We start from the raw sequence: 19,644 nt of genomic DNA on the forward strand, positions 1-19,644 counted from the left end.
CAGTAGCATCACAGTTAAGGCATTGTACTACAAGCCAGAAGGTTGCGGATTCGATTCCCAATGGAGTCATGGATATTTTGCATTGATCTAATCATTCAGGCTGCCTGATCACAGTGAGATTCAATCAACCCCTGACAAAAATGAATAGCAAGGTGTTCCTTTGGGAACAAAGACAGTCAGCACATAGGACTAACATCGCTACTGCTATTCAGTGCCGATTGTCTCATGAGGTGGGAGCCTTAACATCACTCCACTCTAAGGACCTTTTGGGGCCTGTAATGGAATAGCTTTGCTTTGCATGAATTGTGAATGATTGCCACTGAGTTTCCAATAATTATAGAAAATCTAATTAAAAATCAGAGTTCATAGTAACACTTCTTTTGTGGATTGTATCTGTCAGTGTATGTATTTCATATTTGTGGTAAGCAGTTAATGTTATGGTTGCTTCTTAGTGATATATGTTGATAACATTTCTACAGATTTCTCTTGTTATTTGATTTTCATGATACAAGAGCAATGTTTGTTTTGGAATTTTCGTTTCTAACTCCTTTGACTCTTGCACTGATATAACTGTTTTCATATTGTTAATTGATTGATATTACTAACTTACATTCTAGTAGAGTTATAAGCACAACTTTTTCTTAGATTACCCAATTTAAATTGTTTCATTAGTGTTCGTGTATTTAAAATTCAATTCCCATTATTTATGTGGAAGGTGCATGTTACTTTTCTTACTTAGTAAAAGTAAGGCTTTAACGAGTTGTTTTCAAAGCTCTATCATACAACATTTCAGGATCTTACATTGAATGGCACTAGTGTTGCTCCCACATCAGAAGTTTGCATGGCTGCTATGTCGGAACCATTGAAGGTGAGAATTTAAATAAAATTTGGCGTTGGGTGACATTCGTTGGCATGAACTTGGCAGTTTGTGGAGGTGAATAGATATTACCTTGTCAACCTACATTTCGCTTAGGTTAGTGGATGTTTGCTTCTGTGTGAAAGATTCGTCAAATTGAATCCTAACAAGAGGATGTTGCGACCTAGGGACGTGATATTTTAATGAAACCCTACCAAGATGTAGCATTCAGAGAATAATTTCATTGCATCTAGAGTTGACGGCAATTCGGAAGGCGGTAGTCTACTAGCATTTGCGTCGAGAAAGACAGATAGAGAGAGCAAGGCAGCGTACAACATTGCCACATCGTACTTCACGAGCACGTGCAATACAAATAACGCAGGAGAGAATTTAAATTATCAAAAGACAATAATGGTCTTAGCGGTTGATTACTGTAAGCATGACACCAAACAAAAACTCTTTCCTTCGCTAACAATATTCTTTGCAAGGTTCTCAATCCCACACCACATGCTTCTGCAGTCGTTTCTTGCATGTTGGCAACGTTGCAGCCAGCATCAAGATGGCAGGCAGCATTCTGCTCATCAACGTTTTTAAAATAATTATACACCTTAAACACTATTTTCCGCGCCTGCCTGTGCAATACTTGTTTTTTTACAGTCTCTTCCTCCATTTATTTCTCTTAGACACACACAGTAAATGTTAGTTTTACTTATTCAATGTATTGAAACACTCACATGTGAACAAACGAACTTGAGAAGTACTTGTTACAGACTGAGTCCGATTGGTTCTACTGTACAAGCTTGTAACGTCACATACCAGAAATGCTACAGCGCATATAGCAGCCGACCGGCTTCCGAACTGCCGTCTAGTCTAGGTTGTGGGCATAGGTGATGTTTTGCAAAAAAAGAAAAAGATTTTTTAATACTGGTGTGACTACACAACAGTTGCAGCTTTCTACTTGTTCAGTGGACGTATTACAGAGTGGTATACAGTAGATCCTAAGTTCGAATTTTGTTTTTTTTTTTTTGTTTTGTTTTTTTTTTTTATATGTTTTGTTTTGTTGTATTATTAAGTAAGTTTATGAAGTCATTTTATGACTTCACGTTCGACCTGATCTGCTGCATCTCATTTAGTCAGATAATTTTTTCCAGTCCCATTGTGAGGACTGCATTTTTGTTTTCACATCATATCCATAAACCCATGTTTTATCGTCAGTCCTAATTCCTTCTATGAAGTTTTGACCTCTGTTATCGCAGTCCAGAAGTTTTTGATATATGCAATGAAATTATCTGCCTTTTTTTTCTATGAGCCTTAAAAGAGGAGATGTTAAGTACTTATTCCTGAATAGTATTGGGTCATCTTTAACCGAGATTTGGCTGTAAACCCCTGATTAATGATGATAGCCTCGTTGGAAAGGAGAGAGTTATACCTGGTAAAGTTTATCTTGTCTCAGTAGCAATAAAACCAAGTCCCTTCAAATGAGGGTGGAGATTATAGGAGGGTTGTAAATTTTCAGGATTCCTTTCAAAGTCTTGTTATTGTACAGTTTCTTGAAAGACAAGCTCAGTGATGGAACTACACAGTACGAAGAGAGATATTATGTTATTTTGCGCTACAGAATGTATCAAGTAGTCCCTTCTGCCACTGGATGGATGGACGGCACCGCTCCACTCCCCCATCGCCATAACAATACAGACGAAGTAAGACATATCTCCTTTCTCTCTCTTTTCACAGTGAGACAAGATACATCACACAGACTTTAACAATACCAAAAGAAAATTAAACATTTACCTTAACAACACTTTATTACAATAAACTAAGATGATAACAATAAATAATTTCATTAAAAATAGTAACATTAAATTTCGTTCATAAATATATATAAATAAAGAGATGTCGAAAGATCACAGCCATTCGACTAGATAATTAATAACAGTTGGAGTGAAGCTCCTAGAACAGATATATGTCAGGAAGGTAACTAGCAGTGATGCAAAAACAGCAAATGACCCAAAGAAAGAGAAAAGGCAAACTCATACACTGTCATTCGCTATTACAGAGAAAAGCTTTAATAAATAATGTGAATAAGGTAATCATGGCATGAGATGATAGAACAGAAAGCTTACAAATTAATAATGTAAGCCCATATGAAACACAATCACGATGAATAGGAAATCAGTCCACGCATACATGCTGACTGTCCCACATTACTTCCAAATAAGTATATATCAAAGTAGCGGATGAGGGTGGAGATATAACTATATGAAATTACCAATACAACAAACTAGATCTGAAATAATCTTGAAAAATCAAATAATGAAATTAAAGAATAATGACAAACGAGAATAAATATCTCTCTCTTTAAATCACAATCCACATCTTACAATACCTCATCCTGGCCAAACCGTTAGGCCATCTGCAAATCAGTAGAATCAGCTATCTTAAACAGTCCCCAACGACGATGGCTTCCAAGAGAGCACTCCTACAACCAGTCCATCTGCGAGATGGACTGGTTGTAGGAGTACTGGCTGGCTGACTGACTGTCACTTCCGCATGTCACTCCACAGTATGGTCAGCAAAAACCGCCAACCAGGCAACAGAAAATTTTGAAATAGTAACCAATAAGAATACAGGAAATAAACCAATGAACAAGCAAAAATGAAACAGCCAATCTTCTCATTCTCCACATAGATATAAAAACACAAAATCAAGATTAAGAGAGAGACATCTATTGAAAAGAAAGGGGAAACAAAGAAAGCAGGGGATGGTGGATGAAGAAAAAAAAAAATCAATAATAAGGAAAAACAGGGTGATGAGAAATAATCGTCACATTCCTTTTAGGTCATTTGGAGTCAGTTTACATCAGTTTCAGGCTGCTTAAAATTGTCTCTTTTGAGGATAAGTGCCAGTTTTGCCTGTGCATGCCTGCTTTCTGCCTAAATTGCTGTTTTCATGTTTTTCTTACCCTTTTTCCTTATTTTTAGCAAATCTATTCTATATATATTTTAATACCATAATTTGAAATATTTCGCCCATCTCTATTTCTCTTCCTTAATAGCCGTTATTTCGCGAAGAAAATAGTGCATTAGCATGGCAGCTGAGGAAAGATGAGTGGTTTGGGGAACAAGAGCGAAATTGTGCAGTCAATTGCATATTTACAGACACTAGACATCAGTTCACAGTGGAAAATATACAGAAATACGTTTTCCTTGATTACAATGTTGTAAGTGTACAAGTGTAGCTTTGTTTGAATCAGTTATTTTATGTCGGTAAACTTCTTGTAGGCCACCAGCATAACTCAGTCGGCTGAGGCGCTTGCCTGTCGATCCAGAGTTGCACTAGGGCATGGGTTTGATTCCCACTTGGGCTGATTACCTGCTTTGGTTTTTTCCTTGGATTTCCCCAACTGTGAGGCAAATGTCAGGTAATCTGTGGTGAATACTCAGCCTCATCTCACCAAATACCATCTCGCTATCACCAATTCCATCGACGTTAAATCATCTAGTAGTTGATACAGCATCGTTAAATGACCCACTAAAAAAACTTCTTGCTAAGATTTGAATTTATTTACTTAAACCGTTTATTGCAGTGATAATATCTTGTCAATTAAGTTTTTGTGATATGCGTGAAATTAAAGCTTTCTGTGTTTGCCTACATTCAATATTTTGTTGCCTATTTTTATCTATTTATGGAATTTCATGCGTAAAAAACCTCAGCCTAGTCATGACATGATCCTATTGACATGTTGCAATTTCACGAAATTATGCAATATGAGTGTCATCAGAAGACACTGAGGGCCATCCTGAACACAGGTTATTATCTGTTGACTGTCGATCATCCTTCAGTTGCTTAAACCATTGATAGTATCGAGCATGGCTCATGATCACCGTGAACAGTTTCCATCATTTCACGAGTCTCTAAATATTTTATCTAAATTCAGAATTACCCATGAAAATCCGCCATCTTGAAATCGGAAAACACACTCTGAATGCATATAAAGAAACAGTTATCTGTATAATTAAACACAAGATGACTCGACAAAAAGGAGGTTAAGTAGAAAAAAGGATGTCACTAAGCATCACCATTTGCCAGTATTAGCATTACTAAGACTTTGTGTTGGCATGCTATTTCAGACTTTACAGAACTTTTTTAGCAAACCCCATAAGTGAGAAATGTTTTTAAAGATGGTATGTGGAATTTCATAAGACCGTCAGTGTAAAATACAAATTATTGACAAAGAAGGAAAAAAAAACTACTTAGCATGCCTGTTATGTATTGAAGGTCTGAAATTTGATCCCAAGGGCCGGCTATCCTGACCTGGCTTTTTCGTAGTTTCCTAAGTCCTTCCAGGCAGACAACAGGATAGTAACAATTGCAGAAGGGCCACGACCTGATTTCTACCCCTCTCCTTTAACACTCATTCACCATGCTTCGACATATTAATCATCTTCTGCAATGGATAGCCATTCTAGAAAGTATTGCACTAACATGTTTAATGATACTACTCTCTGTTGGAAGACAAGAAAGATAGGTGTGAGGTCGAAGCTCAGAATACGTGAAAAATACCTGGAGAAAAAAAAGAAAGAAACTAAAAAAATGAACTTGGGAGAATAGTAGTTCATAATGTTACAGTAGAACCCTTTTTAACGAATCTCTGTGGGATTACTTTTTTTCTTTTTCCTTGAAAGGGATTTTACATAAAATGGCAAGGAAAGGCTAAAATAACTAGTACAAATGTGTGTTATATATCAAACATAATCATTTAATTATACTTACAATTATTATTTACAGTAAATTTCATTATGATATTTTCTGACTCTTCAAATGGCGAGGTACGAATGTTATTCCATTTGGTTGAACCTGAACCACACTCAGAATTAGGCATTGAAAATTTCTTTTCTCTTTTTTGTTATTCCCCATAATGAAGTAGTTGGCAAGCCATACTTTTTTTTTTGCTGTGTGTGATAGTGTTATTTGAGGATTAACCTCGACATTCTGTATTATTTTCACTTTTTGTCTGATAGTTAATTATTTTCATTTAGTCGCTGTTATAACGAAGCATAAACTAACAAAAAAACTTGGAAGCATGATCCACATAACTCGTGAGAACAAAGCAAACAAAGCAACCACTCTGTGAAAGCAACACAAAGCAAGACCATGAAGAACTATAAAGAATAATGCCATTATATGGTGCTACATTACTTTATATTCAAATGCACTATCGATTATGCCAGAATTATTGATTATTGAGCATCGAGTAGATATTTCGGGCTTCACTATCACAAAATTCACTTGAAACGTATTGCTTAAATGTGGGATTTTTCATAAACCTGGTTTCCTTAAAAGTGGGAATTAATTACACTATTCATGTGGTAATTTGCTAGGACTTAACAGATTATTCCTTAAAAACGGGAATGTTAAAATGGGGTGTTACTGTAGTTGGTTGGATGGCCTGCTGATCTAGTACAAGTTGAAAAAGTTGTGTAGTCACGAAATCTAATAACAGCATAATGTAAAAAAGTAATTTTGTTGGGAAAATGTCTGATTGTCTCTATATCTACGAATGCTGGAATGAATGCTCAGATCCTACAACTTGATATGTTTTCATTAATATACCACATATTCATCTTGTACCTTTCTCTTGTAAATTTTAAAACTCACATCAGAAGCAGTGATGGCACACATCACAAAATGTATGCGTACTTTCGTCTACCTACTCATAGCTCTTGTCAGACAGTTGATGGCTTCTTGTCTTGTCTTGTGTCCTTACATTTCCTATGAGATGTGTAGAAAACAAAACAATTGTGGGTCAGGTTCTCTTGGAGTACCGGTACTTTGGTTTCTTCTGCCAACTATTACTCTATTTTGTATTGTACCATTATCACACCAACTCTCAGTAGTCTCTTTAGCTAGAAAAGTTTGTTCAAATGAGAAATTTCCTTATCACTTTCACCTTAATTGAATTTTGATGTACCAGTAAATTTTGTTTATTTTGTCCTGGAATTTAAAAATGGTTCTGTTGTAAATTATGTTGAAATGAGAAGTTTGACCCCAGTGATGTATACTTTTACTGCTGAATCTTTCATATTTCCATAGTCCTGTTTTAACATCGTGAATGAACATTATGTAATGCTTTTTGTGTAGTCCTTTATGTTCATTGTTATCATCTGATCCCATCAGCATTATGCAATAAGAACCATGAATGAAGTGTTATTAAACCAAGAAACAATATTAAATTGATGTACTTTTCTGTCCTCTCATGCTTGGCAGATCATTATGTGTCCTTCAAACTCAGAATCATCTTATTGTAGCTGCCTGCTTTCTTTCTCATGAAATAGAAGAAGAAAAACTTGTGTCTGCGCAGTGATGTTTTTGTTGTTGTATTACCCTGTCAGAAATTTATACTCGTATCATACCAATGTATTGTCTTGGTTGTTATTTTCCAGAAATTCAAACTAATTACTTAAATATTCCACATTTGTCTGTATTTCGTATACCAATATGTATTTGGTATGTTTGATGTAAAGGATATATTCATCTTGTATAATGTTACATTTTAATTTCTTTCTGTTAATGCCAGATGTTAAATAATTCGTTCTCAGATTGTGTTCAGAATTTTACAGGCCATCTTTGTGAACATAAGTAATCTTTTTTTGTCTGTTTTTGTGATTTTTCTATTCTTCTGTAGACCTGAGATTCAGGTACATAAGTAATTTTACTTGAGACTTTATTAACTAATTAATGTTTTATTTATTAAATCTATTTATTAATTACTTTTTACTAAATTTATAGTTTCGCAATTAGGAGAAAGTTACATTAAAAATGTATTTTAATATCTTAAATTTTATGTCTACTCTTGAACAGAAGCATAATAAATCCATTTTGCTGTATTTACCTAATGAAAGACAGGATTCCCATCATGTTCCTGTCTTACGTAACATTTAAAATTAGTGCTGTTGATTGATCAAAATATTTAATCGATTAACTATTTGAATTTAATCGATTAATCGATAGATTAATCGAGTTTTAATCGAGTTGAAAAAATGTTTTAATATACTGTAATACACAATTATTGTTGAATTTAACTTGTGTTCGGTGATGAGCATAAGTATTAAATGTTGTACATCTGTATACCGGTACTATTGTATTGTTACATTACAAAACAACTATTTTTATTACTTACTAACATATTTATTATGAGGCTTACAATTTATTGTGTCAATTTCTCCGAGAATTTTTTAGATAAACATAAATAACAAAAAGTATAAAGACTCGCCTAGTTAATACTGCTTCATCCATGATTTTAAATATGTAAGTACATTCACATACTCCGAATTAAGTGCCAATCTATGTTTAGTAACATTGTTTCCTGCATCACTAAACATGAAAAAACTTTTTTTCTGTCAAGCACTTCTCCATGATCGTTCAATTTAAATCCAAAAGTTTCACTGAGTTTACCTCTCAAATTCTCATATGATATAATGGAGTTTACACTTTTCATAAACCACAGAAAACTGATTTCTTTTCTTTATCCAACTAAACATACAACCTTCATATACAAATTCAGTACAGAAACTGCAACTGCGGTACAGCGGTCAAAACAGAAGACTGGCCACTATTGTAATCGAATTACCATATTTTAGAAAGAGAAGAAGGTAGTTATGCTCTTACTTGCACACAGTGTAGACATGGCTATTTTATAACGGATGGGAGGTCGAATCCAAGAAAAGTATGTATTTCATATGCTAGGAAGATGAGCTGACAACAAGGTGGAAGTTTTCTTGAAATACCATAAAACTTAATAAGGTTTTTCGCATTGTGTTTCAACTATCAATAGAGGTAGACTAGGTCACTGTCTTAATATCTCCATCTCTTTCTGAAGTGTTGGTGGAAAATTTTCCCTACTCTACCTGGTTTACAGTTAGAAAATAACAGTACTATTGTGCTTTTAAGTAAGTAATTTCCGGGAGAGAAATATTGTCGGAATTTTTAGTATGAGTTTGAATGAACAAAATAATAATTAGTGTCAACTACAACCGATTAATTTTAATTGACTCGATTATTCAATTAAATATTTTTGATCAATTAATCTTACAACAGAAATTGGTCGATTAATCCATCCACTTTTTGTTTTAAATTTAATTTTCAGAATATGGTCACATAAATTCTCCTGTTCTGTTCTCTCATAACGTATTATCCCAAGTAATTTGTGATAGTAGCTCCCCAGAGAAATCAGTATTCCCCCTCCCCCCTCCCGCCTACCATATGTTAAGTTACTACTAGCTGTAATGCTCACAATTCCAGGACAAAAAAAATTCTGCGATATATGCTCACTTTATTTCGTTTTATTACATTTTGCTCCATTATAATAAAAGTGAAATTGATTTCACTGCAGAGTTATAAGTATGGATTATTTGTTATTGTTGTGACTGTTGAGTCACAATGTTCTTCTGGTTGCATGGTAACTTTTTATTGCAAGATAGAACATTTGAGAATGTACTCCAGATATTAATTTAGATTACTTGATGTGTATGTTCTGTGTACTTTCACTAAATATGTAGGCTATTTAGAAATCTCAGGAAGTAATGTTAGTCACAGAAGTATAAAAAACTGAATATAATAATTATACATAGTTTTTAGAGCAGTGGAAGAGAATTATAAGAAAGTTAACGCTATTTTCATACATTAATTAGTAATTTCATATTTCATAGCATAAACTGTTGAGAATAGTAGTTCAGTATAACATTTGGTTGCATTACAAAATGGAAGCAGTTACTTAACTGTGAAGTACTCAACAATACAATCCAACAGACGTGGTGGTGCAACACGCAGCAAATCAAGTCCTGCTTGCTCGACAGTCTAGTTCAGTTTCTTTGTAAGAATGGTGGTGGTTGTGGTGGTGGTGGTGGTGGTGCCTCCTAGCTTTGTTGCATAGGGAGTATTGCAGATTTATAGTTGGGCCCTGCCATCTACTGTATATTATCAGAAAAAGATCTACTGATATCAGCAGTTCCAAATGTATTGACTGTCATTATCGAACAGGGTAAAATTTCTAACTTTTTCTATTAATTTAGAGTTGTAAATTTCAATGTTAAAATATAATATATTCTTGTAGTGGCGGGTCTGTCTCATAGTCTTCAACTATGAGCTGTCGTGACTGGTAACTTCTATCAAGATGTTGTAGCAGGCAAAGACAATGAACATTTGACATACTGAAAAAGTGAAGGATCTGTAAAAATGTGTGAAATGTGATTATTTCAGTTCTTTCGTAATATGTATAATAGAAGTATCACTTAATGATTCTCAGTTTTTTCTTTTCTGATACTAATTTATAGTGAGTTTGAAAGAATGAAGTCAGATAGCCACAGAAATTGCTAATTATACAGAGCGCTCGCTTGCATAATGTAGATTAACTGAGCAGCACATGACTGGCACAAAGGCCATGCAGCACACAGCAAATCATCTCCTGCGTGCTCGACAGTCTAGTTCAGTTTCTTTGTAGGAATGGTTGTGTTGACATTAGATTGCGTGTTAGTCTTCTGATTGTGTCAGTGATGTGGTTAGATTTAGCAGTGGTTGTGTTGACATTAGATTGTGTGTTATTTGTCTGATTGTGTTAGTGACGTGTTTAAATTTAGATTGCTGTTGTTTCTGTGTGGAACGGTAACATTAGGTAATTTTCTTGCAAATCGTCTTTCTACCTTTCCACAATCACACTTTTTCTGATAAATCTCTACCATGAAAATCCTGTGCTCTATTGTAAATTTCTGTGGTGCCATGGGAGCAAACTAATATAAACGCTCATTATTATTTTGAATAAATTTTATTCAGCTTCCTCCAAGTGAAGGCTGCCTAGAAGACAAAGCTTACCATAAAATTGTTGTTTTTTGTTTTAGTAAATGGTAGGTAAACAATTATAATGGGGAAAAAAAAAAGAAAACAATGAAGAAGGAAAAGAAAAAGAAATAACACGATTATAAATAATTGAAAAACGACTAAACAAAACATCATTAATTCCAGAAGAAACATACAATTTTTTAGTATCTATTTCCTATCAGGTGATCACAGTCGTCTATTTAGCACTAGTTGCAAGACCCAACTTAAGTGAGCAGATCGCCATAGGAAAGAGATGAATCTATTTAAGTGTAGAGATGGTTTCTTAGGATTTTTATAGATCCCTTCACTGCAGACATAGATACTTCAGTGACAAGAGTTTGTCCTAGACCAAACTGCTTGCAAAAATGCGCGAATCTTTTGGTGATGGTTCCTCTAGCCCCAATCAATAATCCAATAACTTCGATCGACGTTAGATGATATTTTTCCTTATAATATGGTATAGTGGGGTCGTACATGTCGCAGAAGAATAACACACAATCTAACATCAACACAACCACTCCTACAGAACATGGTCTTTGTGGCAGTCGTGTGCCGCTCGATCGACTTATATTATGTAAGCGAACGCTCTAGCTATTTCCTTTTTTCCTCTTCCTATTCTGGGCTACATGAGGCTAGTAAATCTGCTCCATGTTCCATGATTCCAGCCATCTCATTCAGGGTTTGCCGAAACATCATCATCAGCCACAAGATATAGGCCATTTGGCCTGTTCGTTATTAGGGGGTATAATACATTTGTTGTTAAAATTGTCTTCCCATCTTCTTCTCGGTCTTTCAGTGTCATACGATAGTTGTCATCATTGCCGAAACATCACATATATTATAAATGTAGCTATTAGCTTGAGTATTAAAATTTGTGTTTATAAATTATGAACCTATTATTGAATTATTCAGTAAATATCACTGTAGATAGAAGTAGGTATATGTTAACAATATTGAAATTGTGAAATATTTTAAAGATAGGAATATGTTTAAAACACAGTTCACAGGAAGAAATGCCTTTATTTTGTAGATTTGAGAGAGAATTATGGCTACGCTGAAGTCACTTGCAGCTCAAATAAAGTCGCTGAAAAATATTGGGAAGATTACTAAGTCTATGAGAATGGTTTCAGCATCAAAATTTTCAAAAGCTCAGCTTGCTGTAAAAGGTGCTCGTGTGTTTGGTGAAGCAGCAGAAATATACTATGAGCGTGCAGAGGTTGGTTGCTAGGAGTAGTCACTAGTATTCGAAATGACTAAGTATAATTTTATTGGTCTATAAGTGACATAGTGTTGTTTAGGAGTTGGAGTATTTTTAGAATTCGTTAATATTGCATGACTAAATACAGAATGGTTCATTTGCTAGAGCCTTACCACGATCGTTTTGCAATGAAATCATTAGATATGTTTAGATTCGAATGGAAAATTTATATGCACATACTTTGAACCTTATAGAACAGATCTTCCTCACCTCCTACTGATCTGGACTCTTCCTGTAGCAATGGTTTGTCCATGCTGAAAGTCCTGTCATTTTGTATATAACTTGGTTTATTGTTAAAGAATGGTTTCATTTGAACAATCATAATAGGCATAAGAAAATTCGCATTATGTGCATTCAGAGGAAATCAGTATCAGCCTTGTTTCATAAGTGAGTTGCCAGTCCCATTGTCTTTTTAACTGACTATTACTACAGAAGTCTGCCTTCAAATATTTAGTGCATTTGTGACTTAGTTAGCAAAGAATGAAGGAATTCATAGTTATTTCCAATAACATAATACAAATCTTATACCTTAAATGAAAGCATGAGAGGAATTGAACATTTTTTCTGAAACTGAATAATCTCGAAAAAACTTTTTCCCCAGACTTAACACTATTAAGATTTCTTTCTTTGGAGCCTACTTAAGGGAAAGATATAGACAAGGAAACCTCACATAATTGTAGTGTTCGAAGAAGCTACAGACCAAGAGTTGCAGTTATTAGTTAGGATGCTTTACAGAAAAGTATTTGGATATTAGGAATACCAGATCGAAGTGTTTGCTTGTCAGAGGAGACCATTTTCAGCATGATATTTGAGAGAGATCTGTTTTACAAGTTTCAAAATAATGTATATGTAAATTTTCAGTACAGAATGAAAATATATGACGACTTTAAATAAAAAGTTTGGAAGGATTACAATTCTTCTCATTGATCAGAATATAGTTTGATTGATGGATAAAATTGATATAATATACCTCGAAAATTTTAATTATACAGGGTGTAAATGATGTGGTGGTGGTGGTGGTGGTGGTGGTGGTGGTGGTGGCGGCGGCGGTGGCGGCGGCGGCGGCGTCGTCGTCGTCGTCGTCGTCGTCGTCGTCGTCCAATTTCCTACACTTTCCCACCTCTTAACCATTTTTCTCCATGTCCCTCTTGGTCGCCCCACTTTCCTAGCTCCTTGGGGATTCCATTCCAATGCTTGTCTTTCTATAGCCTCCTTAGGTTTTCTCAGAGTATGTCCTACCCACCTCCATTTCCGTCTTTTAACTTGAATCTCCATTGGTTCTTCTTCTGTTAGTGTCCATAAATTTTCGTTACTTATTATCATTGGCCAGTAGATATTTAAAATCTTCCTCAGACACCTCATAAAGGGATGCCACTTTATTATAATTGTATTGTTTGATAGCCAGGTTTCAGATCCATATAACAGGACAGCTTTAACATTACTCCTGAAGATTTTCAATTTTGTGTGGTTAGAAATGTTTTTATTTCTCCGAACCGGAAACAATTGAGTGAATATCGAATTTGCTTTCTTAATCCTGGATCTGATATCGTCAATGGCTCCTCTTGTAAACGATATAAAGTGCCAAAATTATACAGACTGTAAATCTTGCTCTGCTAAACATGATGTGTAGTGAAATTTTGTTTTTTCTTCTATTTTTGTTTTTAATTCTTAAAATATCATGTTTTTAGGATTGATCATCATTATCATCATCATCATCATCATTGGCGCTACAGCCCTTGGTGGGCCTGGGCCTCCCTTAGTAATTGTCGCCATCTGTCTCTATCTTGTGTAGCAGCCTTCCAATTCTTGCACCCCAACTTTCTGGCATCCTCTTCCACTCCATCAATCCACCGCAAGTGCGGTCGACCTCGTCTTCTCTGACCTCCCAGATTTGTTATTACAATTTTTTTGCAAGGTTTTAGGATTGATAGTAGTCTAATATTTACTGTTCGAGTAAATGTGAATGCCATTGCCAATGGCCTGTCCAACACATACTAACATCACCACAACAGACTATCCTGATTTGTAAACAGGGATATCACCACAGTTGTAATTTACATGGCGAACTGAAGTAAATAATGATGGTCTATTATCATTTCCAAAAACATTAGACCCACAGATAACATTTTTTTCTAGGGAAGCCACAAAAGTTACAGAAAAAATTTATTAAACCTTTTTTGTCCATAATTTATGCTCTATCACCAGTATTTTTTTGGCAGTTTATATTGTTTGCACCCTGTATAAGGGTATAATAAATAGGATTGCAATGGATATTGCAAGGGCAATTACTACTCATAATTTATTGGGAATTGATCGTAGAATAGCATATGTGAATAGTTACTAGTGAATGAATTGGTTTATAAGTTATGCAATATTGTTAAGGAGTTGGAGTATTTTATTCAGGGCAATGGTGTCATCAAAAGTACTGATTATTAACATTGCAGTGCATTTTTATTATTGTTGAAAGACTAATCAAAGGATATTTACTAGGTTTAAATACACCATTATTCAAGATTGTGGGAACACTTTCATATGTTTATTATAAAGTAATTTTTTATAAAGTACACTATTATTAATACAGTAACATGTATGCACCAGTAGTTAAACTCTCAAAGCTTCGGTTTCATTGACATGGGAAATCTGTTTCACACTTGAGCCACCAGGGGGGAGAGAGTGGCAAAATGGTGATTCCTCAATACAAGTTGCTTGCATTCTGCACCTAGCAAAGACGAACTCAGTAATGACAGTGAAAAGGTTATTTCGTCTCCTAGGTCACCAGACCTGACTCCAAGCAACTTTCATCTTTGTATGTGAAAACACCATCTGTGTGCTGCCTGTACCACAAGATCATTAACAGTTAGCACAAATCAAAAGACACTAAGGAAGTCCACTCTAAATCAGAGCCCTATAATTTTTTTTTATTGACTGAATAAATTTACAAATGAAACTAAGTTTGTGTCAAGTGAAAAATTATCTCCTAAGATTACAGTATAGTATTTATAGAGTTACTGTGTTTCTCTTCAGTCAAATAACTGGATAGGTAAAAGCTGGCATTTACAAATTGTAGACCCTTCTTAAAATAGGGTTGCCAGTGACGAATTGTAACTCTTTCTTGCTTCTTTATAATTCACTCACACATAATGAAGTCTTTAACAAAAGTTTAAATGAAAAGAAAGAAAAATTTGCCTAGAGTCTTATTAAACCAATGATATAGTAATATATTCTAATTTTTAGCACTTTTAATTACCGATTTTCGTAAATATAAGAATAATATTAGAAATGAGTATAATATATAAACACTGTAACTATTTTACGTGATTTTCTTAATGACATCTACTTAATTGTACAGTTTTTAAAAGAAATCAAGGATTTTATTTTTGAGACTATAAAAATGTGTTTTTCGTGCAATCTTATTTCAGTACACCATGAATTATGTTGTCTTTTGAATAATAGTAAAAAAAAAAAGAATGGCAAAAAGTGCACAATTCGAGATGTTACGTGTGTGTTATTTTTGCTCTAAAGTAGTTTAGGAACATGATATGATAAAAAAAATCAGTGGATTAAAAGGAGCATTTTCCCTGGACCAAAAAATTGTACTTTCCCTTGCAAAAAAAAAAAATCACTGAATGAAAGGCGCGTGTTTTCCTTGTGTATCACTTCGAATCATGTACCAAATACCAAATAAATCTTAAACAGTAAAATTATTTGCATCATAGCAACCAAATTTTTACAAAATGTGTTAAACATAAAACTAGGAAGTGTTGTACTTAAAACCAGGTTTAGGATCCGGGACACTTCAGCAACCAATGTATGGACAACTTGACTATAGAGTTCCTTGAACATAGTAGACAGACATACTGTGAATGTAAACAACGTCAGTGTGCTGCATTATATTCTGCTGTTAATAGTGCAATCTAGTGACGGTGGAAAATGAAGTAGAATACATACCTCACAAGTTTTCATGTCCCTCGGTAACATTGAAGGCATTATCGTTGCAATGAAAAAATATGTACATACTTGCAACTAGTTCGAAAAAACTGCTCACTATGAATTGAAAATGCACTGTGATGGCCTGAGTTCATTTCATAGAGAGAGATGAAAGAATACTGTACTTCTGATCACGAACCGGATTGTACACTGACGCACAGGTAAACAAAACTTCATGTGCTATCTCACTCCATCTGTACTCCATTACACTGTAACTTCTCTTCATTCTTAAGTCATCTCGGATCCTAAGCCTGTTTATAACACTTATTTTTCTTTATCTTTGTGGGCCACATATTACTAATATAAGAAATAAGAAATGCATTCAAGTTCACATAATATAACAAACTAAATTATATTATCACAATACAGCAAACATCCCTGGAGAGATAATGCAATAAAATTAAGTCACTGTCATATGGATGCTGTAACTGCAATGATGTTATGCTATTTTTGCTTAAAATTCTTCGAATTAGTGATATTTTGTATAAGCACTCATATTTCACACTGTTGTAGATGAAGACCTTTAGTGTGGATATCAACATTGCAGTTGGGTACATTATGTGTTTGCCGTTTAGCAAAAATAAAAAAAAATAAAAATAACAAAAGCCTCAGTTTTTGAACTCTTGCTATTTGTATAACAAATTTTTCAATTGTGTTTTAGTTAGCAGTCTGTTGTATAATATTGAGGAGAATGTTTTAATTCTCAGTCTGTATATGTCTTTTAGATTCGTTTATTGCCTGGAACACTACCAGAAAATTTGTATATTGCAATGACATCAGACAGGGGACTTTGTGGTGCAGCAAATGCTCAGATTTGTCGTTACATCAAGGACGACTTGAAACAACATAGAAATGAAATCAACCATATTATCTGTGTTGGAGTTATATCACGCAATACTCTCAAGTTTGAATATGCTGAAAAAATTTCCCTTGTGGTGGACAAAGTTGGCGCAAAGCCATATACTTTCTTGGATGCATCAAAGCTTGCAAGTTCTATTCTAACCATGGATGAAGGTTTCAACAATGGAAAAATTGTATTTAATGAGCTGAAAAGTGTCACTTCATACAGAACAATAGCAACATCCATTTATAGCCTTGCAACGGTTTTTGCAGCACCAAAAATGAATTTCTATGACAATTTGGATCCTGAAACAGTACAAAGTTTCTTTGAGTTCTCTCTAACATGCCTTCTTTACCGAGCAATGGTGGAATCATCTGCAAGTGAGCATTCTGCAAGACTTATTGCAATGGAAAATGCGTCTAGAAATGCCGAGAAAGTAAAAAACAAAGTTTCTGTACAATTTAATCGAAATAGACAAGCTGCCATCACTAAGGAATTGACAGAAATTGTTTCTGGTGCCACTGCTGTTAATACAGCAAAGAATTAAATACAACATGTTTTAAAATTTGCAATGTGTTTGTTCTTGTATTCGAACATGTATGTAACCTGAAAATGATAAAAATATTGTAGCAGTATTTTTTAATGACCTTACGAGTTTATTTATTTCATCTTTGATGTCTGAAATTCTACATTTTATGAAAGCATACCATCTTGCATTCATGTGTAAACTTACTTTATTGTTAAAATCACCTTTTTTTTTTACATTTGATTTTCATTGGACCCTTCTGTTTTTCTATTTCATCTCAGATGTATGATCTGCTGTACCATAAATACTTGTATTAATTGAATAGGTTATCATTGAATGAAGTACCTTTTCAATAAATAGTATTGACAGAAATATTCTAAAATACTATCAAACCATCTAGAGTCAGCTGCATTTATACATATATATTATACTTAATTTTCCACATTGAGTAAACTAATTTCGTAAAAGTTAATATATTTTTCGAGTGCACTTAACTTATAAAATGTTGTTCTAATAAATCCACTTTCAAGTTTCAAAATAGTCCCAGGCAAAAAAAAAAAAAAAAAGTGGTTGACCTAACCTAGAAAATGGTCTTGAATCTGCCACCTCATTGAAATAAATGATGACACTACTCTTATGTTTTCCTGGCCTTGGTCGACGAGTGTGTTTTGTTTAATGTAATAGCTACAGCTGTGTAATAACACACTGCAGACACTTGCTACATGTCAGGTGAAGTCTGAACATCCTCCATAAAAATAATTTCAAGGGAAAAATTGTTCCAGGGCCAGATATTGAACCAGCTCAGTTTATCCCTTTATATCCACATACCTCAAGTGAGCTGACAAGATGCCGAAACCAACACTTGGTACCTGGCCCCAGAACAATTTTTGCCTTGAAATTATTCAATTCAACTTCACAGGGAGCTATACTAGAAAGACATATTTCCATTATATATGTCACTGTTCGTTAACAGAAAACCACAATTCAAGTCACACAGAATTTGTGTGCACTCAATATTGGGTTCTGGCATCTTGTCAGCCCACTTGAGATATATGGATATAAATGGAAAAATTGAGCCAGTGTTGATTACAGTTCCTGGATATCTCAGTCAGTAGAATGTTGGCATGCTCAGCCAAAGGTCCAGGGTTCGGTACCCGGCCCCAGAACAATTTTTCCCTTGAAATTATTTAAGTCGGCTTCACAGGTAGCTATACCTGAAAGTCAGATTTGCATCCTACACATAATACCAAAGTGTCGAAGGTCATAGACAAGGAAAAATAGAGTTATATTATACTGACAACAATATGGCTGAGGTGAACAGAAGAAGAGATAGGGGCAGAAGAAGATATCAGATGATAGACAACATTAAGATATATGGATCATATGTGGAGGCTAAGAGGAAGGCAGAAAATAGGAAAGATTGGAGGATGCTGGGTTTGCAGTGAAATACCTGCTCTTGGGCAGAAAACTATGAATGAATGGATATGGCTGACTCAAGACAGTTTGGGAATACTGAACTATTTTGAATTTATTTAACTGAAGTGCTGAATTTATTGTAAATTTATCTAACATGCATTTTGTAGAAGAAACCCATAAATTCAGGAAGCTACAATTCAATATAGGTACCATGGTGAGAGTATATCCAATTATTTGGTCTCTTATAAACTGTTGGTATTTGCCCAGGGGGAGTGAAGTGAAACAGTATGGAGGCTAAGTGAAGTTAAAATCTGTAGTATATTTTCTTTTTATAGTGCTGCCTTGCACTTGAAGCATGTCAACATTAATAATCATTTTTTTTTTGTATTGGTACAGTATCAGTGGCATTTTGGTAGACCATGAAGGAATAAAAATAGATAATCTTCTCTAAAAAATATCCTTTCGTGTAGTATCTGGTTTCAAGTTCCCAGTTTGAAATATTTCACGTAATTTTTTTAAGTATTGAGATGATGGATTCTTGAAAATATGGAGTAATAATTTTATTGCTTGAGCTTCATCATATAACTCTGAATTTTTGTTTATGCACTTGATTTCGCAGATTTTCAGTGCTTGCGGACTTTCTTTACTACATAAAATAGCTACTATACAGAGTGTTGAAAGGAGCACTCATTATTTTGAGACGTGATAGTATTCGTCAAAACAAGAATAAGTGTAATTAACATGGATTCTAAAATTAATATCTTCCGAAATTCTGAGTACCTATTCATCATTATCATTATAGATGCTTAATGTGATTTCTATTTATTATAACGCAGCCTGGTGCCGTACATTTTAGGCACTCACACCTTGTTGCTCTTTTGTTTACA

General features: G+C 34.4%; 2 protein-coding genes across 7 annotated transcripts in view; both read left to right on the forward strand.

Moving 5' to 3' along the window:
• Positions 1 to 19,644, forward strand: part of Rilpl (Rab interacting lysosomal protein like) — a 107,010-nt gene that overhangs the window by 28,587 nt on the left and 58,779 nt on the right. For 4 of the 6 annotated variants that reach the window (XM_069824061.1, XM_069824048.1, XM_069824055.1 and 1 more), the window contains exon 5: positions 794 to 868. The exons of the other annotated variants lie outside the window; for them this stretch is intronic. In XM_069824061.1, the coding sequence (XP_069680162.1) occupies positions 794 to 868 (75 nt within the window). The remainder of the gene's footprint in view (positions 1 to 793; positions 869 to 19,644) is intronic. 6 annotated transcript variants of the gene reach the window in all.
• LOC138708814 (ATP synthase subunit gamma, mitochondrial-like) lies at positions 11,775 to 17,834 on the forward strand. Its single transcript, XM_069839015.1, has 2 exons — positions 11,775 to 11,945; positions 16,700 to 17,834. Exons 1-2 carry the CDS (start codon positions 11,775 to 11,777, stop codon positions 17,360 to 17,362), a joined length of 834 nt encoding a protein of 277 aa, XP_069695116.1. The 3' UTR covers positions 17,363 to 17,834.

This window comes from Periplaneta americana, chromosome 1, assembly GCF_040183065.1.
Source record: "Periplaneta americana isolate PAMFEO1 chromosome 1, P.americana_PAMFEO1_priV1, whole genome shotgun sequence".
Taxonomy (NCBI): Eukaryota; Metazoa; Arthropoda; class Insecta; order Blattodea; family Blattidae; genus Periplaneta; species Periplaneta americana.

Bases quoted from the DNA above. Each gene is read 5' to 3' on its own strand.
- LOC138708814 (XM_069839015.1), top strand. From the start codon at position 11,775: ATGGCTACGCTGAAGTCACTTGCAGCTCAAATAAAGTCGCTGAAAAAT. The intron at 11,946-16,699 runs GTTGGTTGCTAG...TATGTCTTTTAG, and splicing joins TATACTATGAGCGTGCAGAG to ATTCGTTTATTGCCTGGAAC.